The sequence below is a fragment of the Macaca fascicularis genome, chromosome 16 (assembly GCF_037993035.2).
Source record: "Macaca fascicularis isolate 582-1 chromosome 16, T2T-MFA8v1.1".
NCBI classification, from domain to species: Eukaryota; Metazoa; Chordata; class Mammalia; order Primates; family Cercopithecidae; genus Macaca; species Macaca fascicularis.
In genome coordinates, this window is record NC_088390.1 from 85304882 (window position 1) to 85331765 (window position 26884).

The 26884-nt window shown below is 53.7% G+C and overlaps 1 protein-coding gene across 1 annotated transcript in view; it reads right to left on the reverse strand.

Moving 5' to 3' along the window:
* The window catches only part of TIMP2 (TIMP metallopeptidase inhibitor 2), a 73096-nt gene extending 47139 nt beyond the window's left edge, over positions 1-25957 (reverse strand). Inside the window, exon 1 of the mRNA XM_045376570.3 lies at positions 25530-25957. Coding sequence (XP_045232505.1) covers positions 25530-25659 — 130 coding nt within the window. The 5' untranslated portion in view covers positions 25660-25957. The remainder of the gene's footprint in view (positions 1-25529) is intronic.
* Positions 25958-26884: the final 927 nt, after the last annotated feature.

Here is a 26884-nt window from a genome sequence, read left to right on the forward strand (position 1 = left end):
CCTGGCTAACTTTTGTATTTTTAGTAGAGATGGGGTTTCACCAGGCTGGCCACACTGGTCTCAAACTCCTGACCTCAAGTGATCCACCCACTTGGCCTCCCAAAGTGCTGGGATTCCAGGCGTGAGCCCCTGCGCCCGCGAGACACTGCATCTCTAAAGTGCCGGGATTCCAGGCGTGAGCCCCTGCGCCCCGCCAGACTCTGCATCTCTAAAGTGCTCCCAGGGATGCTGCTGCTGCTGTCTGTGCTGTCTGGGGGACCACACTTGGAGTACTGTGGCCCCGGCAAACCATCTTTTCCAGGATGCTGCATCTTGCTCTGCCTTCCTCCCCTGCCAGCAGCTCAGCCCTGATCATCTCTCACCTGAGGCCCTTAAAAGCCTCCCCAGTCAGCCTCTCTGCCCCGACCCCCAGGCCTGTACCCCGTCCTCTCCTGCACTGCAGCCCAGCGCTGTCTGAGCGGCCTGGTTACATTTCAGCAGCCCTCGTGTGATTCCCTGCTGTCCACACCAGCAAGTCTGAGTGCAATCCGCAGCCACGTGCATCACAATCAGCTGAGCTACTAGTGAAGGGGTAGATTCCTGGGCCTCGCCCCTGACAGATCCTATCCCAGCCCCTGCGGAAGGGGCCCAGGAATGCGGCCAGTTCACCAGCTGCCCTGCCAAAGCCTGGCAATCTCTGGGCCTAGAGGCTTGAGAACGGTCAAGCAGCTCGCCCTGACTCCCCTGGGACCCACCCCAGCCTGCAGCGCCGCACACCAGGCAGGGCTGGCAGGGCTCCTGGCCATCCCCAAACACCCCACACCCAGCAGCGCCTGGACCGTGCTCATGCGGGTTCCTCGTGACACGGACACACCCCCTTCCCCATCCTACCCACATGTCCCCAGCCCAGGCCTTGTTCCCACTCCGCCAGGACACCCCAACCCTCCAAGGGAACAAAGAGAACGCTCTTCCCTTTCTCCAGAAGCCCAGCACCCGGGACACACAGTCGAGCGCTTTGTCTTGGAAACATAAAAATAGCTATAGAAGGGCTCCCATGAGCTGGCATCGGCCAAAGAGAGAACATTTCCATATAATTAGAGCTTACCCTTTCATATGGAAAGTTAGACATTTCTCTGTCTACAGAGCCTACGTAGAATATGTAATTTGACCTTCTTTGGGGGAAACTTTGGATTGCCTTTGGAATGATAACATAGGAAATCCCTTGAGGGCTTTTAAAATGTAGAGAACAGAGGTCCCATAAACTATGTGACCCTGGAACACAATTTGGGTTTTTTAAGTCACCTTTTTAGAGCTTCCTGTGTCCTCCCCTCCCTGGTCGTAACTGTGTGTCTGACAGCAGCCACACAAACAAGCCTATTAAAATTGTGCTTTTTTGGCCGGGTGTGGTGGCTCATGTCTATAATCCCAGCACCTTGGGAGGCTGAGGTGGGCGGATCACCTGAGGACACGAGTTCAAGACCAGCCTGACCGACATGGTGAAACCTCATCTCCACTAAATACAAAAAATTAGCCAGGCATGGTGGTGTATGCCTGTAATCCCAGCTACTTGGGAGGCTGAGGCAGGAGAATAGCTTGAACCCAAGAGGCAGAGGTTGCAGTGAGGCAAGATTGTGCCACTGTACTCTAGCCTGGGCAACAAAGCAAGACTCAGCGTCAAAAAAAAAAAAAATGTGTTTTTTAATAAAGTAAGTAACAGTCCGAGGTGGTGGTGGGCTCTTCCACAGGACCACGGCCTGAGCTTGCACACCTGACCTTATCAATTCAACACCAGATACAGATGACCCATGGGGAAGGTGGAAAATTGTTGTTAGACTCTAGCCTAGGTTTTACCAGCTTGCACGCCTGGCTGAATCTTACACAATAAAAGGGAATGGGAACACATCTAAAACTTATATGTAGGTCCCTAAATCCAACAATGCAGGTACAGAGGGGGTGTATGGAGCAGCACATGGGACAAAAGACGCTGGGTCACCAGAAGGGCCAACGTGACTGTCCCCTGCAGGAACAGAAATGCCTCTAACACACAAACGAATGGTGCAGCCCAGCTGGCCAGACCTCACCTGGCCGTGCTAGAATGCAGTGGGAAAGCGGCACGCTGTGGTGCCCAGGATGCCGGCGGGCACAACACCACATCCACGGGCACTGCCTGTTCCCACCCTACAGGATGCCACAGCACCAGACGAGACGGCCCGTGTGAAGCGCCGAGAACGGAGTCTGGCTCCTGGGAAGACTCAGGAAATGCCCAGAGCTCAGCGTAGATAGCCACGTGGTGCTGGATTACACGCGCGAGGAACCGACGGGCAGATGTGGAGCTAAATGACCGTAAACAGCTATGAAGTGCCTGTGCTCTAGAAACGGCCAATTTGATCATGTCATGGGATAAAGTCTCAAAATCAATAAAACCGTGATGAAATAATCAGGAATAAACCTATGAAGACATGTTCAAGGCCTAAAGGAGATGCACAGGTTGAAGAACAAGGAGCAAATCTGAATGAGGGAGAGGTGTGTCTTCCTGGACAGCTCTCGGGAGAGGGGGAGGGCGGTAAGGACGGGGAGAAGAGGCCGCAGGCTTGGAGTTCAGGAGGAGAATGAAATAAACAGGTCCTAGGAAGAAAAACCAAAGGAGGTGATGTGGGGCAGGGGTGTTTGCAAAGGATAGAAAAATGTAGAATGGCAGAGTATGGTGCTTAAGGGTACTAACTGCGTGACCTAGGCCAAGCTGCTTCACTCTGGGTGCCTCAGTTTGCTCTTCAGGATGGGGATGATAACGACAGCAGCACCCATCTAGAGATGCCAGCGCTTGTCACCATGAGAGGCACCTGAAATGCTTGGGGAAGAGGGGTGGTACTTACTGTGTGTGTCTCCAGATGACTAAGCTAGACCACCCAAAACACATTACAGAGAAGCAGAAGCTGGCAGGGGGGCAGGAAGCACTGTCTCCAGGGTTGTCTTGAAATCATTGGGCTGACTTGGTAGGTAGTGAGACGCCCATCACTGGAGGCATCCAAGCCAAGCCCAGATAAAACAAACATGAGAAACATTTTTAACTCTGTTTCTCTGAGTTCTAGCCTCTAAAAATACCCTCCATGACACCCTGCGTGCTGCCAGAGCCTTGGTTTTCACCCTCTTCTCCCCAACTCTTAGCTAAGTTCTGGTGGCGGCGAGGGGACGGGGGTCCCAAGCCACTGTACTGGGTTTTGGTTTCACTATGTTGCCCAGGCTAGAGTGCGATCTCAGCTTACTGCAACCTCCACCTTCCGGGTTCAAGCAATTCTTCTGTCTCAGCCTTGCCGAGTAGCTGGGACTACACCCGCACGCCACCACACCCAGCTAATTTTTGTATTTTTAGTAGAGACAGGGTTTCACCATATTGGTCAGGCTGGTTTCAAACTCCTGACCTCAGGTGATCCGCCCGCCTCAATCTCCCAAAGTGTTGGGATTCCAGGCATGAGCCACCACGCCCAGCCTGCACTGGGTTTTGGACTGGCCATGTTAGCATCACCTGGGGCGGGGGTGGGTCATGTTAGAATGAGTCCCGGCTAGGCCCACAGCAGGCTTTTTCACCCGAATACTGGGGCCGCAGCTCATGAATCTGTGTGTACCCATCCCCTGGGCTGGGTCAGCTCTCCAGGGCAGAGATGGTTGGGCAGGCGGCCTCTGAGGACAAGCTCGGGCTCAGGCCTCCCCTCGACCAGCTTCACAGAGACAGACACTGAGGCAGACTGACCTCCAACTCCCGGCTGAGGCGCCAGCTCCCCACGTGGGGGGCTTACAGCTGATGCAACTGGTGGCTCATTAAACATACCTCGAAGCGTCAATTACCACTTCCCTGCAAACCTCAAGATCCCAAGCACCCAGCCTAGGTCAGGGGTCCCCAACCCCAGCAGCTGTTCCTGCTTCCTGAAGACCGCCCCCCACAACTCCTCCAATAACCATATTCATCTCCAACCCAGTCCCACCAGCTTCCCTCACCCTCCTCCCAATCAAACTGCCTGTGGGGAACCCTGCGGTGCAAGGACTTTGCCACGGGTCTTATGAACACATGGCTTGGAGCCCCTCCTTGGCCCACTCTCCGAGGCCCTCTTGGGAGCCTCACTGAACAGTTGGGCATGGAAAGAGCCCCACCCTCACCACAGACGGGAGCAGACATAGAGAGCCTGGACCCCCCCCACCGGTGGTCTCAAGGGCCCACTGACCAAAGGTGGCTGGAATCGCTTCCCCGCCTCCACCTGCAGCCCGGCCTCTGTCCTGGCTGGCTACCCATAGCAGGCTGTTGCCATGGGAACAGCAGAGCTGTTAAGCTGTGACATCATGGCAGGGGTGAGGTCAGGGACAGCTGCGAGCGAGCCAGAGGGCAAGCGTGTAGGTCAGGGGATCAATCACAAAGATTCGGCTCAAGCAGCCGGGAGCCACAGGGACATCTGAAGGTGCCTGTTTAAGGAGGTGTGGGTGAACAAGGACAGTGCAATGTACAAATGCTCGTGGCCACACCAGGCAGAGGACATCTTCCTGTCCCCAGCCGGCAGCATGGAGACCTCCCTGGGATGTCATTCTCTCTGAGCTGTCAGGCCATTAAGAGGTACACTTCAAGGTCAGGTTCCTGACAACACTTGCCGTCCCTTCTCCTGTAGGGACAGCATCTGTTCACGCTTCTGAACAGCCATCGTTAAGCTGAAACCCACTGGAGGCGGGGGAAGAAAGAATCCCATCAACCACCTGCCCACACAGGAGGAGAAGCCACACATACTGGGCCTCGCTTTTAGGGCTAGTTCCCCACAGACTGTGTGATCAGAAGGATGGGCGAGGAAGCTGGCAGGGCGAGGCTGGGGATGAACATGGGGCACTGGAGGAGTCTGGCCGGGGCGGGGGGTGGTCTCCAGGAAGCAGGAGTAGCTGCTAGAGTTGAGGACTCCGACCTAGTCTGAGTGCCTGGAATCTTAATGTTTGTGGGAAAGTGATGACTGGCATTGTCAAGATATGTTTTTTGTTTGTTTTTTAGACAGTCTTGCTCTGTTGCCCAGGCTGGAGTACAGTGGCACAATCTCGGCTCACTGCAACCTCTGCCTCCCGGGTTCAGGTAATTCTAGTGCCTCAGCCTTCTGAGTAGCTGGGACTACAGGTGCGTGCCACCATGCCCAGCTAATTTATATATATACACAGACACATATATATACACACATACATATATATATGCATATAAATATATATATATATATATATATATATATATTTTTTTTTAGCAGAGATGGGGTTTTACCATGTTGGCTAGGCTGGTCTTGAACTCCTGACCTCAAGTGATTCCCCTGCCTCAACCTCCCAAAGTGCTAGGATTACAGGTGTGAGCCACTGCACCCAGCCCAAGATATGTTTTAGTAAGCCACCAGTTGGATCATCTGTAAGCAACTCACTAGAAGCTTCTAGCATCCTCCACAAATTCGACAACTGAGAAATGTGGCTGGGGAATCATGATTTGGGTCCGAAGAAGTGAAAGCAACAATCCTCAGGGTGTTGTTTCTTGAGAGAAGAAGGTAAACAGCAGGAATTTGGCTGAGGCGTCCAAATCTCGGGGGGGATGAGTTCTCAGGAGAGATGAACCTGAGACAAAGCCGTTTGTCCTGGGTTGGAAGGATCCTGGAAAGGTCATCTGGTCCCTGACTCAGGGAAGGGAAGCATTCTCCCCACAGGTATGTTCTCAACCACAGTCCACCGCCGCACCCCTGCCCCCAACCATTTTTGGAGTCCATCTTCTCAGCCCTTGAGGATTAATTTTATGTCAGCTTGATGGGCTAAGGGATGCTCAGATAGCTGGGAAAACATGATTTCTGGGTGGGTCTGGGAGGGTGTCCTGGGAAGAGACCAGCATCTGAACCGGGGGACTGAGTAAGAAGATCCCTCCTCGCCAGGGTGGGCACCACCATTCAATCTGTAGAAAGCCCCGACAGAACAAAAAGGCAGAGGCAGAGGCAGGCAAATCCTCTCTCTGCAAGAGCTGGGACATCCAGGTCAGGCGCAGTGGCTCACACCTGTAATCCCAGCCCTTTGGGAAGCTGAGATGGGCGGATCACCCGAGGTCAGGAGTTCGAGACCAGCCTGGCCAACATGGTGAAACCCCATCTCTACTAAAAATACAAAAATGACCCGGGCGTGGTGGTGCACACCTGTAGTCCCAGCTACTCAGGAGGCTAAGGCAGGAGAATCACTTGAACCAGCAAGGCAGAGGTTGCAGTGAGCTGAAATCATACCACTGAACTCCAGCCTGGGCAACAAAGTGAGACTCCATCTCAAAAAAAAAAAAAAAGAGAGAGCTGGGACTTCCATCTTCTGCCTTGGACCTCAGAGATCCTGGGCCTCAGGCCTTTGGGCTCTAGGACTTACCCCAGTGGCTGCCCCGCTTCTCAGGCTTTTGCATTACAGCACCAGTGACCCTGCTGCTCCAGCTTGCAGACAACGGATTACAGGACCTCCCAGCCTTCATACATGCATGAGCCAATCCCCACATAAATCCCATCTAACACAGCTGGATGGAGCCTGTTGGTTCTGTTTCTCTGGGAAACCCTAATATGGCCCTATAGATACAAAATCTTCTATATGCTTCTTCTTTGGAGAAGATCCCTACATCTTTTATCCTCTCAGCGTGGCCTTGACGCCCCCCTAAAGCAAGGGGAAAGGTTCTAGTGAGGAGGAAATAGCACGGGGCCCAACAGGATGGCAGGCTGGGCCTTCGATGGCCCTTGCGGAATGTCCGGCATGACTCCCAAGTGCTCTTCAGGTCTTTTCTGGACTGAGGACATCTATCTCAAGCCCGGGTTCTCCCGATGCTGCCTTGGCAAGCCCTAGAAGGCAGTCCCATCCTCTGGATTAATCCGTGCTGCTAAATGGTCTCTCTGGCATGGCATTCACCATTGACCTAAGGCCAACTCAGCCTTGAGAGTCTGGGTCCATACTATCGTTGACTGCAATTAGACCCACATTTTAGCAAACGCTAACTTTCAAAAATTACAGGTACAGGCAGACCTCAGATATATTGTGGGTTCAGTTCCTGCAGAATCACAATAAAGCGAATATTGCAATAAAGTGAGTCATATGACTCTTTTGGTTTCCCAGTGCACATAAACATTATGTTTACATTGTACAGTAGCCCAGTAAGTATGCAATAACATTTTGTCTTATCAAACAACGCATACACCTTAATTTACATTGGCCAGGGGCAGTGGCTCACATCTGACATCCCAGCACTTTAGGAAGCCAAGGCAGGTGGATGGCTTGACCCCAGGAGTTTGAGAACAGCCAGGCAACACAGTGAGATCCTACCTCTACAAAAACTAAAAATAGCCAGGCATAGTGGTATGTACCTGCACTCCCAGCTACTCAGCAGGCTGAAGCAGGAGGATGGCTTAAGCCCAGAAGTTCGAGGCTGCAGTGAGCTAAGATCATGCAACTGCACTCCAGCTTGAGTGACAGAGCAAGGTCCTGTCTCAAAAAAAAAAAAAGAAAAACCTAAAACTTGAAGAAATAAAAATAAAACTACTTTACTGCTTGAAAATGCTAACGATCATCTTGACCTCAGTGAGTCCTAATCTTTTTGCCGGTGGAGGTTCTTGCCTCCTGATGGCTGCTGACTGATCAGGGTGGTGGTTGCTGAAGAGTGGGGTTGGCTGCAGCAATTTCTTTTTTTCTTTTTTTTCGAGACGAGTCTCGCTCTGTTGCCCAGGCTGGAATGCAGTGGTGCGATCTCAGCTCACTGCAACCTCCATCTCCCGGGTTCAGGCAATTCTTGTGCTTCAGCCTCCCGAGTAGCTGGGATTACAGGAATGCGCCACCACGCCTGGCTAATTTTTGTATTTTTAGTGGAGGCGGGGTTTCACCATGTTGGCCAGGCTGGTCTCCAACTCCTGACCTCAGGTGATCCTCCCGCCTCAGCCTCCCAAAGTGCTGGGATTACAGGCGTGAGACCCTGTGTCTGGCTGGCTGTTCCACTTTCTTATTACTTGTGTGCACTGGGAGTAGCATTTTTAAATTTCCTTCACACTCACAACTTGGCTGTTTAGCACAAGAGGCCTGGCTCTCAGCCTATCCTGGCTTTCAACCTTCCTCCCTAAGCTTAATCATTCCTAGCTTTTGATTTAAAGTGAGAGGCATCTTGCTCTGTCTCTCAAGCTCGAATGCAATGGTGTGATCTTGGCTCACTGCAGCCTGGAACTCTCAGGCTCCAGTGATCCTCCCGCCTCAGCTTCCTGAGTAGCTAGGACTACAGGCATGTGCCACCACACCCAGCTAAGTTGTTTAATTTTTTGAGGAGATGGGGTCTTGTCATGTTGCCCAGGCTGGTCTCGAACTCCTGGCCTCAAGGTGATCCTCCTGCCTCAGCCTCCCAAAGTGCTGGAATTACAGGCATGAGTCCCCATGCCCAGTCCCATTATGGGGTAATTAATTGGTCTAAGTCCAATATTGTTGTGTCTCGGGAAAGAGGGAGGCCTGAGCAGAGGGAGAGAGACCAGAAGGCGCCAGTCAGCCAGTTGGTGGAGTCATCTGAACACAGACAACACAGATCAATTAACTTTGCCATCTCATGTGGGCACAGTTCATGGTGCCCCAGAACAATTAGAACAGTAACATCAAAGACCACTGATCACAGATCACCATAACAGGTATAATAATAATGAAAAACCTTGAAATAGCGCAAGAGTTATTAAAATGTGACACAAACACACAAAGTGAACACATGCTGTGGGAAGAAAATGGCACCGACAGACTCGCTCAACTCAGAGTTGAACCGGTCACGATATTCAATTCATAAAACTGCAGGATCTGCAGAGCACAGTATAGCGAAGCCCAGTAAAACAGGTACACCCAGGGAATTCACATTCATTCTAGAGCAACTGGAAAATACACACTTGCCAAAAAAAGTCTAATGTCTCCTCATGTGTCCAAACATCCTGGCCAGGTGTAGTGGCTCACATCTGTAGTCCCAGTACTTTGGGAGGCCAAGGTGGGAGGATTGCTTGAGCTCAGGAGTTTGAGACCAGCCTGAACAACATGGTGAGATCCCATCTCTACTAAAAATACAAAAACTTAGCCAGGCGGTGTGTGTCTGTGGTCCCAGCTACTCAGGAGGCTGAGGTGGGAGGATTGCTTCAGTCCAGGGAGCAGAGGTTGCAGTGAGTGGAGATCGCACCACTGCACTCCAGCCTGGGTGACAAAGGGAGGCACTGTCTCAAAAAAAAAAAAAAAAAAAGAAAGAAAGAAAGAAAAGAAAAGCTATACTATACCATGTGATGCCTGCAGAGCATCTGATGCTGTGATTTATTTAACCAAGCCCCTGCTACTGTATATATAGGTGTTTCTAACATTTCCCTAAGATAAGCAAGATGGAGATGAATATCCTCGCAGCTAAATACTTCCATGTGTCCTAAATTATTTCCCTCAGAAAAACTCCGAGATATAGGGCTGCCTGATCAAAGGGAAGACTTAAAGTCCTTGATCATTGCTGCCAAAATGCCCTTCCACGCCTCTAAACTACTCAAGTTAAGGCAAAATATACCTGTCGCCAAGCCCTTCCAAGGACAACACGCCTCTTGGCCCAAAGGAGCAGAGCGATGTTAACTCCAAAGCTGTGAAATCTAATCCTCTTCCTGGAGACTCGAGCCAGGATCATTCCCCTTGGATTCCTGGCACTGCCACTCTGTAGGTGACCTTGGGCAAGTCATCGGCTGCTCCCCATCCCAACACCTGCCTCACCTCCCGCGCAGAACCATTGTGAATAAGGAAGATGTGGAGTCCTTTGTGCTGAAAAGCCCTCAACAGTATCTTTATTTTTTATTTTTTTTATTTTTTTTGAGACGGAGTCTCGCTCTGTCACCCAGGCTGGAGCGCAGTGGCCGGATCTCAGCTCACTGCAAGCTCCGTCTCCCGGGTTCACGCCATTCTCCTGCCTCAGCCTCCCGAGTAGCTGGGACTACAGGCGCCCGCCACCTCGCCCGGCTAAGTTTTTGTATTTTTAGTAGAGACGGGGTTTCACCGTGTTAGCCAGGATGGTCTCGATCTCCTGACCTCGTGATCCGCCCGTCTCGGCCCCCCAAAGGACTGGGATTACAGGCTTGAGCCACCGCGCCCGGCCAACAGTATCTTTATACATTTGCCTGGGTGTTTTGCCCCTGCTTTCCAGGACTAGGGCACAGAAGGGAAGACCACCACAGACCGTTCCTTTATTCCCTGCCCTGGAGCCAACTGGGCCAAGTGGACAAGACCTCACAATGGAAAGTCAGGGGCCAGCAACGCTCATCCCAGCTCCACCCTGACCCCATTCCTCTTGGGATACTCAGTTTCTGTCTGGACCAGGGCAGGCTGGTCCTTGGCTTCTGGGGACAGCTCAGGATTGAGGATGAAATGAGAGGAGCACCCCCAGAGGGGAAAGTGCTGAACCAGGAGCCCAGGAGAGTCATCTGTGTGCATGGCCATCTAAGCCCTTGCCCCAAAAGAGTAGGCAGGTCAGGCGCAGTGGCTCATGCCTGAAATCTTAGCACTTTGGGAGGTTGAGGCGGGAGGATCACTTGAACCCAGGAGTTCGAGACCAGACTGGGCAACATAGTAAGATCTGGTTTCTAAACACAAAAGTAATTTTACAAATTAGCCAAGCGTGGCAGCACACACCTGCAATCCCAGTTACTCGGGAGGCTGAAGTGGGAGGACTGCTTGAGCCCAGGAGGTTAAAGCTGCAGTGAGCTAGGATCACGCCACTGCACTCCAGCCTGGGTGACAGAGCAAGACCCTCGTTTCTTAAAAACAAAGCTAAATCAAGGAGCCCACGTGTCCCCAGAGCTCTCCTGTCACAGTGTCAGCATATGCCTTCTGAGCATAATAATCGCCCCCCAGACCTGAAGCCCATGAATGACCCCTCCACCCAGTCCTTTCTCCCTAATGTCACATAAGGTGATGTGTCACTGAAGCACCCTGTACCCCATCTGACACGGTACCAGAGGCCTGGCCATGGTGTAGCTGGATCCCCAGCTGCTGTGTGACCGTGGGCAAATGGATTATGTCACCTTTGTAGTGTTAGAGAGACCCAGTGGTGACGAATGTCCTCTGTACCTAGGGTCACTGTAAGGCTCAGGTCTCATGGGGTTTCTGTACACGCTCTAGACATGCAGCGTCATGCTACCGACACTCCAAGTACCCGGCCTTGCTGGTACTCCTGGCTTTCTCCCTTGTTCCCACCCCCACCCCCAACATCATGGGACCCAGGCCGGGCACTGTGACCCAGGCAGTGTGGATTCTCAACTAGCTGAAGCAGACAGGGCACCAGGGCACAGAAAGGGCAGAGTCACACACCCAGAGGTAGAGTGTCCGTCTAGTATGGGGACCCAGTGTGATGCTTTAAGGAACACACCTGCCGTCCTTATGGGAGCCGGGCTGTGCCTTTCTTTTTAATGGACACATAATAATTGTAATATTTACGGTATATGTAGTGATGTTTAGATACATACAATGTATAGTGATCAGAGCAGGGTAATTAGCACAGCCATCATCTCGAGCATTTCTTTCTTTATGGTAGGAACATTCAATATCCTCCGAGCTACTTGAAACTATACAATATACTATTGTTAATTTCTTTTACTTCTTTTTTTTTTTTTTTTTTTTTTTGAGACACAGAGTCTCGCTCTGTAGCCCAGGCCAGAGTACAGTGGCATGATCTTGGCTCACTGCACCCTCCACCTCCCGGGTTCAAGCGATTCTCCTGCCTCAGCCTCCCGAGTAGCTGGGATCACAGGTGTGCACCATCATGCCTGGCTAATTTTTATATTTTTAGTAGGGATGGGGTTTCACCATTTTGGCCAGGCTGGTCTCGAACTCCTGGCCTCAGGTGATCTACCCACCTTGGCCTCCTAAAGTGTTGGGATTAAAGGTGTGAGCCACCGCGTGGCCTATTGTTAATTACATTAATCCAACAGTGACATGGAACACTGTAACTCATTCCTCCTATCTAGCTGTAATTTTGTATCCTTTTAACAAATCTCTCCCTCTCTCCTCCCCCAACCCTTCCCAGACTCTAGTATTCTCTGTTCTACTTTTGACTTCGATGAGATCAACTTTTGTTTTTTTTAGCTTTTGCATATGAGTGAGAACATGCCATGTTTAACTTTCTGTTCCTGGCTTATTTCACTTAACGTCTTCCAGTTCCATTCATGTTGCTGCAAATGACAGGATTTCATTCTGTTTTATGGCTGAGTAGTATTTCATTGTGTAGATGTACCAACATCCACAATGAAATACTATTTCATTCTTTAGCCATTCATCTGCTGTTGGACACAGAGGTTGATTCCATATCTTGGCTATTGTGAACAGTGCTGCCAGGACCATGGGGTGCAGGTGTCTCTCCGATGCACTGATTCCCTTTCCTTTGGATAAATGCCCAGTCGTGGGACTGCTGGATCATATGGCGGTTCTATTTGCAGTTTTTTGAGGAACCTCCACCATAGTGACTGTACTACTTTACATTCCCACCCACAGCGTATACGAGTTCCCTTTTCTCCCCTTCCTTGCCTGAGCTGGGCCTTTCTGACCATCTGTCCCCGTCCCTTGAACTCTTGATCTGGATTGAGGGAAGAAGGGCGGCAGAGGCGAGCTGGGGAGCAGGGAGGAACCAGGCTGTCACAGGAGAAACAGAACTTCGCGAGCCAGCCATGTGGAATGGAAAGGAGAAGCCGATCCTCCTGCCCCACACTCCTGCCTTTCTTCCTTAAGGGCTCTTGGACAGAGACTGCAGGTTTCTCAGAAGCACTGTCCAGGATCTCAACATTCTACAAGGGGTTGGGACAAACTAACTATCAAGCCCCTCCAGTGCTATTGTGGTGTTGTTGTTGCTGTTGTTGTTGTTTGTTTGTTCATTTTTGAGACAGACTCTCACTCTGTCGCCCAGGCTGGAGTGCAGTGGCGTGAGCTCAGCTCACTGCAACCTCCACCTGGGTTCAAGTGATTCTCCTGCCTCAGCCTCCCGAGTAGCTGAGATTACAGGTGCCCGCCACCACACCCAGCTAATTAAAAAAATATTTTTAGTAGAGATGGGGTTTCGCCATGTTGGCCAGGCTTGTTTCAAACTCCTGACCTCAAGTGATCCGCCCACCACAGCCTCCAAAAGTGCTGAGATTACAGGTGTGAGCCACCATGCCCTGCCTCCACTTGACTCACTCATCGAAAATTCAATATTGGCTAGGCATGGTGGCTCACACCTATAATCCCAACACTTTGGGAGGCCGAGGCAGACGGATCATTTGACGTCAGGAGTTCAAGACCAGCCAGGCCAACATGGTGAAACCCTATCTCTACTAAAAATACAAAAAAAAAAAAAAAAAATTTAGCTGGGCATGGTGGCACATGCCTGTAATCTCAGCGACTGGGGAGGCTGAGGCAGGAGAATTGCCTGAAGCCAGGAGACAGAGGATGCAGTGAGCCGAGACTGCGACACTGCACTCCAGCCTGGGCGACAAGAGGGAGACTCTGTCTCACAGGAAAAAAATCTCCCGTGGCACCACACTGAAGGGTCTGATCCTGCTTTTACAGAAGAGGAAACCGAGGCTCAGAGAGGCCCACCATCGGGATTCAGAACCAGTCCCAGCTGACTCCAAAGTCCAGGCTCTCTTCTCCAATACTTTTCGTGTCGTCTCTTTTCTCTGAAATGTCCATTTCCTCATTCGGTCCTTGGTTAAGCAGCAGCTGTTGGCAGGTGCTCTGACCAGGGCCTCCGCTACCATGATGGGCCTTGGCGAAGCCTGCCCCCCTGCCAGTCTGCTTTGCCACATCTGTGCCAGGAAAGCCCAACCAATGTCTCCCGATTACAGATCAGAAAGGGCCAAATAAACTCTCAACCCAAGCCAGATTCTGTCCCCGAAGATACAGCGTGGGAGTCTCGGTACCCACAGAATATCCCACCGCAGAAAGCCAAGCTTCAGCCTGAAAGTCCATCTTCCCCGCTCTAGCCCACCCATGCGCTCAAGAGCACAGAAGAGGCAGGTGAAGTCATCGCATCTTCAGCGTCAGCTTGGAGAATGACACCCTGCAGGTTCCACTTCTTCCCAGGCCACCTGCTTGCTTCTGGAAAGCAGGAGCAGGCAATCGGGGGAGAGAGGAGCCAGTCACACATGGACTGGGAAGCCCGGACCTGCGCCATCAGCCCACGATGACTTAGGCTGGGGATCAGAAAAGGTTTCTATGAAGAGCCAGCTGGTAAGTAATTTAGACTTTGAGGCCCATACAATCCTCGATCACCGCCATTCAACTCTGCTGCTATGGCACAAAAGCCAAGTGGGTTTGGCCTTACCAGTGGGCGTGGCTATGTTCCAATAAAACTTTATTTACAACAGGCCAGGCATCGTAGCACAAGCCTGTCATCCCAGTACTTTGGGAGTCCAAGGCAGGCAGATCACCTGAGGTTGGGAGTTCCAGACCAGCCTGGCCAACATAGTGAAACCCTGTCTCTACTAAAAATACAAAAATTAGCTGAGTGTGGTGGCAAAAAGAAAAAAAATATATTTACAACAACAGGTCATCAGCCCAGCAGTGGGTCTAGTTTGCCAATCCCTGGAAAAAGCCAGCAACATTTTGGGAGGCCAACTGCCGGCTACAGGACCTCGCTGTACCAATGAGGGCCAAGACCCACAGCTCTGCAGGGCCCTGACAATAGCGTTTGACCTGAGTCTATCTGGGGAAACGTCAGATGAACCCATGTTGAGGCCCTGCTCTGGAAGCTGCAAAATTAGAGACGACGGCTGCGCAGCTCTGTGAATGTACTCAAACCACTGAACTGTGCACTTTAGAGGAGGGGCCTCATGGTGTGTGAATTCCATCTCAATAAAGCAGCTCAAAAGCAGGCTGGGTGCAGTGGTTCACGCTTGTAATCCCAGTGCTTTGGGAGGCCGAGGTGGGAAGACGGCTTGAGCCCAGGCGTTCAAGATCAGACTGGGCAACATGGTAAAACCTCTTCTCGACAAAAAATGTAAAAATTAGCTGGGTGTGCTGGCATGCTCCTGTAGTCCCAGCTACTTGAGAGGCTGACGTAGGAGGTTGAGGCTGCAGTGAGCCATGATCATGCCACTGCACTCTGGCCTGGGTGACAGAGCAAGAACTTGTCTCGGGAGAAAAAAAAAAAAAAAGAAGACTGGGCACGGTGGCTCACACTTGTAATCCCAGCTACTCTGGAGGCTGAGGCAGGAGAATTGCTTAAACCCAGGAGGCAGAGGTTGCAGTGAGCCAAGACTGCACCACTGCACTCCAGCCTGGGCGAAAGAGCGAAACTCTGAGCGAAACTCTGTGTCGGGGTCGGGGCCGGGGCCGGGGCTGGGGCCTGGGGGGCGGAGGGGGGGCCTTCTAGGCAATGGATACAATCAGGGGCGATTTTTCTTTCTTTTTGCTTAAGTGTCTTTTCTATGATTAACATGTATAGTTGTGTAATTATTTTAAAGTTAGAAGGCATTTGGGACGTGAATGGAGAGACAGAAGTTTTCTTTAGGATGGAGAGAGGCGGAAAGGACGAACTCCTCTGAGAGGGTGCAAGGGCTGACCTGGGAGAGCGGGCAGCTGCTACTAGCCCTGGGGCCTGCCTGACTTCCCCTTGAGTCTTGAGAGGCACAGATTATACCCCAATGTTTTATTGCTTCTTGAGAAGATTATTGGCATTCATCTGCCTTCGAAACTTTGGCTATACTGTTTTTTTTTCTTTTTTTTTTTGAGATGGAGTCTCGCTGTATCTCTCAGGCTGGAGTACAGTGGCCCGATCTCGGCTCACTGCAACCTCCGCCTCCCGGGTTCAAGTGATTTTCTTGCCTCAGTCTCCTGAAGAGCTGGGATTACAGGCACCCGCTACCACACCCAGCTAATTTTTGTATCTTTAGTAGAGATGGTGTTTCATGATGTTGGCCAGGCTGCTCTCGAACTCCTGACCTCAGGTGATCCACCCACCTCGGCCTCCCAAAGTGCTGGGATTACAGGGATGAGTTACCACACCCAGCCAAGCTGTTTTGTTTTGTTTTTTCTTTATAGACAGAGTCTTGCTCTGTCCCCCAGGCTGGTACAATCATAGCTCACTGCAGCCTCAAACTCCTGGACTCAAGTGATCCTCTCACTTCAGCCTCTCGAGTAGCTAGGACTACAGGCATGTGCCACCACCCCTGGCTAATTTGTAAAATTTTAATTTATTTTATATAGAGATGAGGTCTTGCTACGTTGCCTAGGCTGATCTGGAACTTCTGGGCTCAAGTGATCCTCCCACCTCAGCCTCCCAAAGTGCTGGGATTACAGGTGTGAACCACTGCAACTGGCCAGTCTGGGCCTTTTTTTTTTTTTTTTTTTGAGACAGAGTCTTGCTCTGTCACCTAGGCTGGAGTGCAGTGGCACGATCTCAGCTCACTGCAACCTCTGCCTCCCAGGTTCAAGTGATTCTCCTGCCTAGGCCTCCCAAGTAGCTGGGATTACAGGTGTGCGCCACCATACCCGGCTAATTTTTGGATTTTTAATAGAGACGGGGTTTCACCATATTGGCCAGGCTAGTCTCGAACTCCTGACCTCGTGATCCGCCCGCCTCGGCCTCCCAAAGTGCTGGGATTACAGGCGTGAGCCACTGCGCCCAGCCCAGTCCGGGCTTTTGAAAGTACTATGCTCTGAACATTTTTCTAGGTCATAAACACAAATCTGTAATATCATGTGAAATGTCTGCTCACTCTGTTGCGGCAGGGAGAAAGCTTAATTGATTTAGCTTATCTCCAGCAGACAGGCTACCCTCATGAACAAGGCCAGCCTCAGGAGCTCCTCTCCCTCCTCAGTGGCTCCATCCATCACCCGTAGAGCTCCAGCCCAGCTCCACAGCCTAGACCATCCTTCCCTAAGCCAACGTCAGTCTGAATCAGCACCATTCTGTTGACGCACCTCCTTTTAAAAGCCGTCTCTCTCTCTCTTTTTTTTGAGACAGGGTCTCACTCTGTCACCCAGGCAGGAGTGCAGTGGTGCGATGTCAGCTCACTGCAACCTCTGCTTCCCAGGTTCAAGCGATTCTTATGCCTCAGCCTCCTGAGTAGCTGGGATTACAGGCAGGCACCACCATGCCCAGCTATTTTTTTTATTTTTAGTAGAGATGGAGTTTCACCATGTTGGAAAGGCTGGTCTTGAACTCCCGACCTCAGGCGATCCACACGCCTCGGCCTCCCCAAGTGCTGGGATTCCAGGCGTGATTCCACCGTGCCCAGCCTAAAAGCCATCTCTTCTTCTACTCTATTTCCTAGCCAGCTGACCCTGAGCAGGTTCCTCAGTGGGCCTGTGCCTCAGTTGGATCGTCTGTCCAATGGGGATGAGGATAGGGAAGGAAATGGGCTAACACTAGTGAAGAGCAAGAACATACCTCCAAGCCCTCGGCACCTCTGCCAGCTGTTATTATTGCCACAGGCACCTCTGCCAGCTGTTATTGTTGCCACAGTCATTATCACCGTGTCATGATTCACCTCCCCGGCTGCTCCCAGGCCTCCCTCAGGGCTGGGTGGGGAGGAACAAGAACACAAAGACAGGGAGAGCCAGGGTTCGATGCAGAAAGAGCCGGTGTCCCCCACTAGCTCCAAGAGCTTCCTGGGAGGCAGGAAATTTGCCTCTCCTTTTTGGCAGTGTGGAAGCGGAGGCAGAGAGAGGCCACCTGTCCCAGATCGCTCTGCTGGACTCAGTCTGGGGCCAGCGTTTGACCCCTGCTCACCCTGTTTGCTATGAATGTCAGTTCCCGTCGCTACTGCTGGCTCCCTTCCCCCTCAATGCACCGTTTCCTGTTCCCTCCAAGGCCCCGTTACACAGTTTCTACTGTCTGCTGAAGTTCTAGCTCAATTCCCTCTCGCTTGGACTTTCTGGTCACCAGATTCCAGCAGAACTCAACAGAGACCTGCACTCACCTGAGCTCCAGACCAGGTTAGAGGGCAGCTGGCTCCCGGGCACTGGGTCAGGTACCAGAGGCATCTCCCTCTGTGCCCGCCCGCGACCCGTGGCCCTGCTCAGGGTCTGCCTTCCATCTCTTGGGTCCTCCCCAGTGCAGGTGCCAACTCTGCTCCCCTGGTGACTGTGAGCCTCTCAACACCACCTTCCTCCTCGGTGTCATCCCCCTCCTGTCCACCCCTCTCCCCAGTGCAGGGGCCATAAAGCCTTCCCCGGGGTCCCACTCCTGGGTCCCACTGCCTGGCCTCCAGGCTTTGCTGCTCCGCCTGGGCTCAAGCCCGGCCACACTTTGTTCTAATTACTCTGTCCCACTGTGGTACACTCTCTACCACAGCCACCCTGGGCTCCCCCCTGCCCACCCCAGGACCTTTCCTTAGCTCTGATAAGATCCACCCCTCAGGGCCCACAATCTCACCACTGTCTTCACCAGGATAAGAGTCTCTAGCACGAGGTGCAGCCTGCAGGATGATCTTCGCATTCCTGCGCTCATTTCCCTGAAGACAGGCACCATGGCTTTGGTGTTCCAGACCAGCCTGGCCAACAGGGTGAAACCCCATCTCTACTAAAAATACAAAAATTAGCCGGGCGTGGCGTGGCGGTGCGCACCTGTAATCCCAGCTACTGGGGAGGCTGAGGCAGGAGAATTGCTTGAACCCAGGAGGCGGAGGTTGCAGTGAGCCAAGATCACACCATTGCACTCCAGCCTGGGTGACAGAGCGACACTCCATCTCAAAAAAACTAAATTCCTTGAAACACTTGCCATAGTATTTTTGTGTGTGGTGGGCACCCAAATTCTACTGTAAAACAAAATATAAAAACCCTTAAGCGAATAAATTCCATAAGAAGCAGGTATTTAAGACATAGACACCAGGCCCTTCCTAACTGTTGAGGTCTGGAGTTCCTTCAGGCCATGTGTGCTCCAGCTCTGATCAGAGTTTCAGACGAAAAAGCAGCTGCCGTCTACCAAGGATGCCTTCCCCATGGAAGACAACCACAGAACCGCCCAGGTCTTTGGAGCCATCCCTGAGACCAGCTAGGAGGCCAAAGGACACTGTTGGCATCCTTTCCCCAGAGCTGGTTACAGATCTGCCTCAGACACCCCCCATGGTGGTAATGTCTGAGCGGGCCCTGGCTACCCAGGGCGGCCAAGTGCAGAATGAGGGTGCGAGAGCAGAGAAAGGCAAGATCGTTACCATTGCTCAGCTCTGAGACCAGGCAGATACTCATAGCAAACAGAAGACTTGAAACCTATAAGACCCTTTTAAATGGCAGTGACTTAACCTTTGGAGGGCCACATGCCCCTTTGAGAAGTTGGCGGCTGCCACTGTCCACAAAAAAACATGGATGCGTGCGCGCGCACGCACACACACAACTTCACTTACAGTTTCAGGGCTTGTGACCACCCCCAAGCCCACCAGGCCTATCTCCGGCTGGGTGTTCGTACGCTCTGAGTTAAGACCCCTCTTTTATAAAGACTGTTCCTCAACTTGCTTCTTAGAGCAAACACACTCTCAACCTGACTTGCGGGGGCTCCAGAAGCTTTCCCTGGGCTCCAGTGTGACCTGGCTGACGGGGGAGTAGCTCAGCCCTCAGTTGTAAGGTGGGGGTCATCGGGGCTGGGTCTCTGTGCCCTTCCCTCTGCTTCTGGACAGCCACGCCCCAACAAATGCACAAGGGCACTAGGGCGTCAGGGCACAGGCACTGGGGACTCCAGCCCACTCAGGTTGCAGGGGTCCAGGCAGGTGGGCCCTGGGAGGTCCTGAGGACACCAGCTTCATCCTGCCTGCCACTCTGAGACATCCATGCTCCTGACCATCTCCCCATTGGGAAGTCTGGGTCTGCCCCCCTTCCCTCCTCCCAGCAATCTCAGGGCAGCTCATCTGCTTGCTTACCCCGCCCCCCGACACTGAGGTGGTCAGAGTCTCCACACTTTCTGTTCAGACCCATGGGCAACAAAACAAAACCTTGGCCAAGCACTCACAATATCAGATACTCATTAAAAAATTATACATAGGCCGGGCACCATGGCTCACGCCTGTAATCCCAGCACTTTGGGAGGCCAAAGTGGGCAGATCACTTGAGCTCAGGAGTTTGAGACCAGCCTGGGCAACATGGCGAAACCCCATCTCTACAAAAAATTCAAAAAATTAGCTGGGCATGGTGGCTGCTTGGGAGACTGAGGTGGCGGGATCGCTTGGGCCCAGGAAGTTGAGGCTGCAGTGATCTGTGATTGTACCACTGGACTCTGGCCTGGGTGACAGAGCCAGACTCCGTCTCAAGAAAAAGTAAAAGACCATCGTAGCCATGCAACCACTTGCCCTCAGTCCCTGGTTTGTGAGCCTGTGCATGCACCGGGGGATAGAGGGAGCGTCCAGGGCACGCTCCCCTCCTGCCCCAGCCACTGCCACGTCTGCCTGTCTTGGCTTCCTTCTTATCTCCTCCTCCCTACTGTTGCATCCATCCTCACAGCTGCCTGAGAAGCCTTAGGCAGACCTCTTGGTTGTTTCGGAACACACGAGATTCAACCGTACATGCGACCCCCACTTCATCGAGTCAGTGGTTCTGCGTCAGGACCGAGGTGGCTGCCTGCGCCTCTCGGTCTCCCAGGAGTCATCTATGCCCTGTTCTCCATGTGCTCAGATGTCACCACAGGGTCTGAACCTCTCAGCCCACACCAGTGGCATCTACCTAGCAACCTGGCTGGGACAGCAGGGAGGAGGGAGGCAGGTACCCAAGCCCACCTGCAGCTCACAAACCACAGGCTGGGACTGCGGAAGTGGCTCCGCACCACCAGAAGCGTGCAAATGGCGGAGGCCCGAGACACTCCCAGGCTGGCTATGCGCGGCCTGGAGGTACGGCAGGTGCTCGAAGGAGCTCTCCCAACAACACACATTTCTCCCTATGTGGGATCTGAGGACATTGCCAGCCTGGGAGACATTTCTCCCTGTGTGGGATCTGAGGACATTGCCAGCCTGGGAGACATTTCTCCCTGTGTGGGATCTGAGGACATTGCCAGCCTGGGAGAAATGTGTGTTGTTGGGAGAGCTCCTTCGAGCACCTGCCGTACCTCCAGGCCGCGCACAGCTCTCCCTGCTCTTCCAGTCTCCCTGCCTTGGGAGCTGCCAGCAAATTCAGGGGCCAGTGACTCCCCTGGCAGATCCCGTCCCTCCAAGGACACTGTTCAAAACCAAGCCAAAGAGCCCCAGTTCTCCCCGCAGCTCCCTCCTCAACCTACCATGGGGCCTTCTATCACCTCTTGCGAATGCATTTCACATTGTTACATGATTACTTCTGAATTTTGGTTATTTCGAAAGTTTATCTGTTGTTAATTATTTACCCAAACCACATTGAGTGGACTGACTTTATACCACAGCCCGGCAGTTGAGGAGGGGAGGCCTGCTCACCACGCCCTGCAGCGGGAACCCCCTTCCACACTGCCTGGTGCCGAGATGTACAGTTCCACCCCCTGCGTCCCCCACGACAGGGTTAATGTCTTGCTTCTCCCTTACATACCCTGGGGCAGAGGCAGCCACTCCATAATTGCTTGTTGAAACACAGACAAGCCCGATACAAAAATCAAGATGAACGAAACTAACAATACAGATCAATCACATACTTTGCACAACAAGTCGCCAACAGTTTCTTTAAAAAGCGCCACCCCTGCCCCCTTACATGGAAGGCCTGACCCAGCTCACGTGAATCTGATGCTGTGTTGCTTTTCCTGAGCACGTGTCCTGAAGACAGAGCCATTTTTGACTGCGTGCTGTGTGTTTTCTGGGGTGGCCCCTACTCTCTGTCTGGTCCCTGTCTCTGTGTCCCACAGAAACCATGTCTCCCTTGGCCGTTCACCCCAGGAAACAACAGGTGTTCCCCTCTTGGCTGTGGACCCCTCTCTAGCTGGAGCTGGAGATCTTGGGGGGCTTTGCAGAGGGCAGTTTCTGGAGATGGGAACATGTGGGGCAGATGTCATCACAGAGGTCTTCTAGGATAATGTGGCTTTAGGTACCGCCATCCAAGCCAGAGAAGAGGTTTCATTCTCTGCATCCAGAGAGCTCCTGGCTTTACCCTTGAGTCCAGAAACCAGCCCAAGCAGCCTGAGTCTGCCAAGTAGCTCAGCTGGCTAAGTGGCTCCAGGCATGGTACTGCCTGAATGGTGAGCCCAAAGCTAATTTCCAGCCAGATCCCTGTAGCTGTGCAGGCTGGCAGTAGATGTGAAGGATTTCACTGGGTGAGAGGGAGCCGGGCCAGCAGCGCGTTTGAATAGTGCTGTAACTGAGACACAAAATGCTTCCTGTTTGTGCTGGTCTTGCTGGAAAGGACGAGGACCTGGGGCCTTCCAGGAAGAAACCAGGTCATCTCTTACCATCCCTTATCCTAAACATCGCCATCTCATAATGAATTATCTTTGCCAACCACAGTTCCAGTCCTACCAGCTGCAAGAGCTGCTAGGGAGATACCTCCCAGAAATCCTTAGCCGGGCAGACAGAAATCTGACTGTTTCTTAAGCCAGTTGCCTCTTGTAGACACCAAGCCATTTAACAAGCCTGCATGCAGCCAAGAGTAAAAGGAGCCAGCTCGCCACATAACAAGCCTGCCTTTATTAACCCCCACTGTACCCCCTTTCTGAGACCCCTGAGTCACAGCCCTGGTTAAATCACCTGTGGGCCTTTTAAACTGCAAAAGCTGAAGTCTGAGCCAGATGCTCTGTATCTGCAAAGGGATCCAGACCTGAGTAATCTTTAAGAATCTTCCAGGCATTCTGCTCTAAGCCAGAATGGGGAACCATCGCTGAGAAAGTCACAAACCTGCATCGCTTCAAGGAGAATCGAACACTGGAGAATAGACAGACCACTGTCTTCCCTGTGGGATTTGTTCCGGGGCCCTACCCTGGGATGTCCTGGGTTGTTTATCCCAAGTTGGTTGAGCACGGAAAGGGTGACTGGGAATAAGAGACGGCAGCCTGGATGTACTGGGTTGAATTGTGTCCCCCTCAAATGCACATCTACTCAGATCCTGTGAATATGACCTTATTTGGAAATAGGGTATTTGTTGATATATCAAGATGAAGTCATACTGGATTAGGGTGGGCCCTAAATCCAATGGCTGCTGTCCTTATAAGAAGATGGAAATTTGGCCGGGCGCGGCAGCTCACGCCTGTAATCCCAGCACTTTGGGAGGCTGAGGCAGGTGGATCACCTGAGGCCAGGAGTTCGAGACCAGCCTGGCCAACATGGCGAATCCCTGTCTCTACTAAAAATACAAAAAATTAGCCGGGTGTGGTGGCAGATGCCTGTAATCCCAGCTACTCGGGAGGCTGAGGCAGGAGAATTGCCTGAACTCAGGAGGCGGAGGCTGCCATGAGCCGAGATCTTGCTACTGCACTCCAGCCTGGCTGTCTCAAAAAAAAAAAAAAAAAAAAAAAAAAAAAAAAAAAAGAAAGAAAAAAGGAACAGGGAAATTTGGACACAGAGACACCCAAGAGAGAAGCCCATGTGAAGACAGAGGCCGAAATGGAAGTGATGTGTCTACAAACCAAGGAACATCAAGGAGAGAGGCCTGAAAGAGATTCTCCCTCTCAGCCTCGGAAGGAACCAGCTCTGCGGACGCCTTTTCGGACTTCTGGCCCCCTGAGCTACAGAGAATCCATTCCTGTTCTTTTAAGAATCCCGGTTTGTGGTCGTCTGTCACAGCGGCCACAGGAAGCGAATGCCCTGAGCTCTGCAGTGCACCTCTGGCATCTGACTGGGCCTCTGAGCTGGGATGGGGTGAAAAGTTTTAGCTAAAGGATGATGTTGATGCAAAGATTTAGACACAAATGCCAGGCAACCCAGGAAAAGGAGAGTGTTGTGCCAAGCATGAAGGAGGCAGGAGGCACGAACTGCAGCCCTCCGCCCTCTGCCATCCTGGATCCACACCCCACGCAGAAACAGCTCCCAGCTTAGTGGCCGCCTTAACTTATGCCAAGCAAGGACAGAGTGGCTGCCTGGACATTCTCCCACACAGCTGAGGAGTGTGTGTGTGGGTGCGGGGGGAGCGGGGAGGAGGGTCCCAAGGCCCAACTCCTACGAATCCACCTCCCAAGTCCTTCTTGCCGCAGCCTCCTTCTGGGCCTTGGCTACATCCTGCCCCACCACGTGCTGGTCAGCCCAAGAGCCTGGACAGGCCTGCATTCCCCATGGACCCCCAGAGAAAGGCCCATTATGGCTCCCTCATCAAAGGAGCCTCTCCTTCACCCCCAAATCTTGCTGAGCACCAAGGCTAAACTGGAGAAAAGACCTCATTTCCCCCAAACTGGGTTTTGTGGAAACTGTGACACAGGCACACGCCACGCCTTCCACCCATGTGGCCTGAGCCACCTGAGACCTGCGATCCCAATAGATTGGCGCAACTGAAAACTTCCCCGGCTGGGGAGGCAGCTCCCAGGGCTAACTGGGGTGGGGCAAGAAGCCGTGGGTGGGTATGGGAAGGGCGTGGCTGACAGCAGGAGAAACAGAAACTCCCACCTCCAGTCTGGGCAGGTGAGGGGCCCCCGCCTTGCTCCATCTGCCCTGGACAGGCCACTCGACTGAGACTCAGACATAAGGAGGAAGGAGGGCAGGGGGCTCTGAGACCACTTGCTGTGTAGCCAGACTTGTCCCAGGAAAACCATGCTGACCAGCACCAGTGCTGCAGAGGCTTGAGGTGTAGGACCAGGGTGGAAACTTCGGGCCAGCGGGTTCCTCCCATTTCTGCTGGTCCTCCATGGATCAGAACAAATAACTGGGCCCCTCCTCCCTCCCTCCATGGCGCCTGTCTTTTGGGGGCTAGGAGTCCTGAGGTCATGGGTATTTGCTGGGGAATCTCAGCCACACAGTCCCACGTGCCGGGTCCAGTCATCAAAGTCTCCAGCTTTTGTGGACGTCCCGAAAAAGCGGAACATTCGGGGGTCCCGGTCCCTGCCCAGCCAGTTTGCAGGGCCTCCTGGGCAGGGCACGAAAAAGGAGCCAGGCCAGGGGACGCCACTGGCTTTTCTCACCTGTCCCTCTGGGCCTGTGGAACCTGCCTCGGGTAGGGCGGGCTTCCATCTCATCCTGGCTTGATCGGGGAGCCCCCAAATGGGGCTGGTGGGAGAAGCCCCGCAGAGAAGCCCTTCCCCACCCAGCCCCAAGCCCAAAGAAGCCCAACTCCCACCTTATCTGCGAAAGTTTCTTCCTGGGGTCCCCAGTCCTCCAGCCCCCCGCCCCCACGCCGTGTCCCCCACGCTCCCTGCCCCCAGCGCTGGCATCCCAGGGTGCGCCGCCTGCCAAAAGCCAAACTGGCTCCCTTTCCTGGGGCTGGAGCTGCGGCGGAATTTCGGTGGAATTTTGAGGTTGAGACGCATCTCGGCAAAGAGAGGGAAAGAAAGGGAGAGGAGGGAGGGGTGAAAGAAAGTCGGCTCTGGGCGTCCACTTGCAAGATTCGAGAAGACGCCGAGGGACCAGGAGGCGGGCGCTGTGGTCCCTCGGCCAGCGGCGGGCGGGCGGGGCGTCCGCGAACCCACGGGGGTCGTGGGGGAGGTGGGGCCCCGCGCGGGGGCGGGGGTCGCCGCTCCTTACCTACATCTGCATTGCAAAACGCCTGTTGCGGGTGCACCGGGGAGCAGCTGCAGGCGTCGGCCGGGCGAAGCAGCGTCGCCAGCAGCAGGAGGCCGAGCGCCAGCCGCAGGGTGCGGGCCGCGGCGCCCATGGCGGGCCGGGGAGCTGGGCGAGCGGGGGCCGCCGCCGGGGGTCCGGGCGCTGCTCGCGGCGGCGGGCTGGGGGCGCGGGCGGGGGCTGAGCCGGGGCCGAGGCGGGCCCCTCCCGCGCGGCTCACCCTCCTCACCTGCCCCTCTCGGCCGCGCAAACTTTCTCTCCTCTTTGTCTCGGGGGCGCGAGGGGAGGGGCGCGGGGCGCAGTTCGCCGGGCGGGGCGGCGGGGTGGGGGGCGGCGGGCGAGCGGCGCTGCGGCTCCCGGCGGCCGCGCTGCCTTCTACGGATGTGTTTGCTGCGGGCTCGGGCCGTGCCGCCGTTTTATTGCGCTCGGAGGATTTTCTGCTCCTCCTCCCGGTGGCTGGCGGCCAATGCAGGCTCCGGGCGCTCCCAGCAGCCCCCTCCTCCCCCTCCGCCCGCGCCTCCCCCCAGCCCGCGCTTTTGTTGTGCCCGGCCTGGCACGTCGGGGGCTTCCCGCACCACCTGGCGCCCGCGGCCCACACCCGTGCGGGGGTCCCCGGACGCCCCCAGCCCCCCGACCCCTGTCCCCGCTGGGTGGCCTTCAGCGCCCGGGGGCCCTGACTCAGCGCGTGGGACTCGCGCCCCGTCCCTCCAGGGCACCGGGCCACCCACCCGCCACCCTTTCCCCTCCAGCTCGACTCTGGAGTGCTACGCTGCTCCGTCCCCCGCCACCCCGGGGTCCCTTCGAGCTCAGCCTCGAGGCGAGCCAAGGGGTGTCCTTTGGAGCAGGGGCCGTTCCCTATCGCCGCCTCCCCGTTCCTGTGGGCGGGTGGCCAACTGAGAAACAGACAGGATCCCTTTTTCAAATGGAGGCCTTAGAATTTCAAGTGCGCCTGGCCAGTTTAGTTGGGGGGTGGGGGTGTGGTTACTGTGAACAAAACAGGATTTTATATAAACTGGCCATATTTTTGACCAGCCAACAAGAGACGGGGGTGGGCCCAGGCGCCCAGGAGCCAGTAGGATCGCAGCAGAGGCATTGGCTGGGCTCCGCTCACAGTTTCCTCTCTTAGCCCACAAATGTGGGAGCCGAAGGACTTTTCCCAAAACAGTTTTGTGTTCCAGGAAAGACCCAGGCATATGAAGGGATGAACATGTGTAGGGTGGTGAGGCGGGCCTCCTGGCTGTGAACCTGCCTGCGCCCGGCTGCGGGCACCCACCCTGCACATCCGGTGTGTGCCCCGAGGGGCTCCGTGGACACTGCTG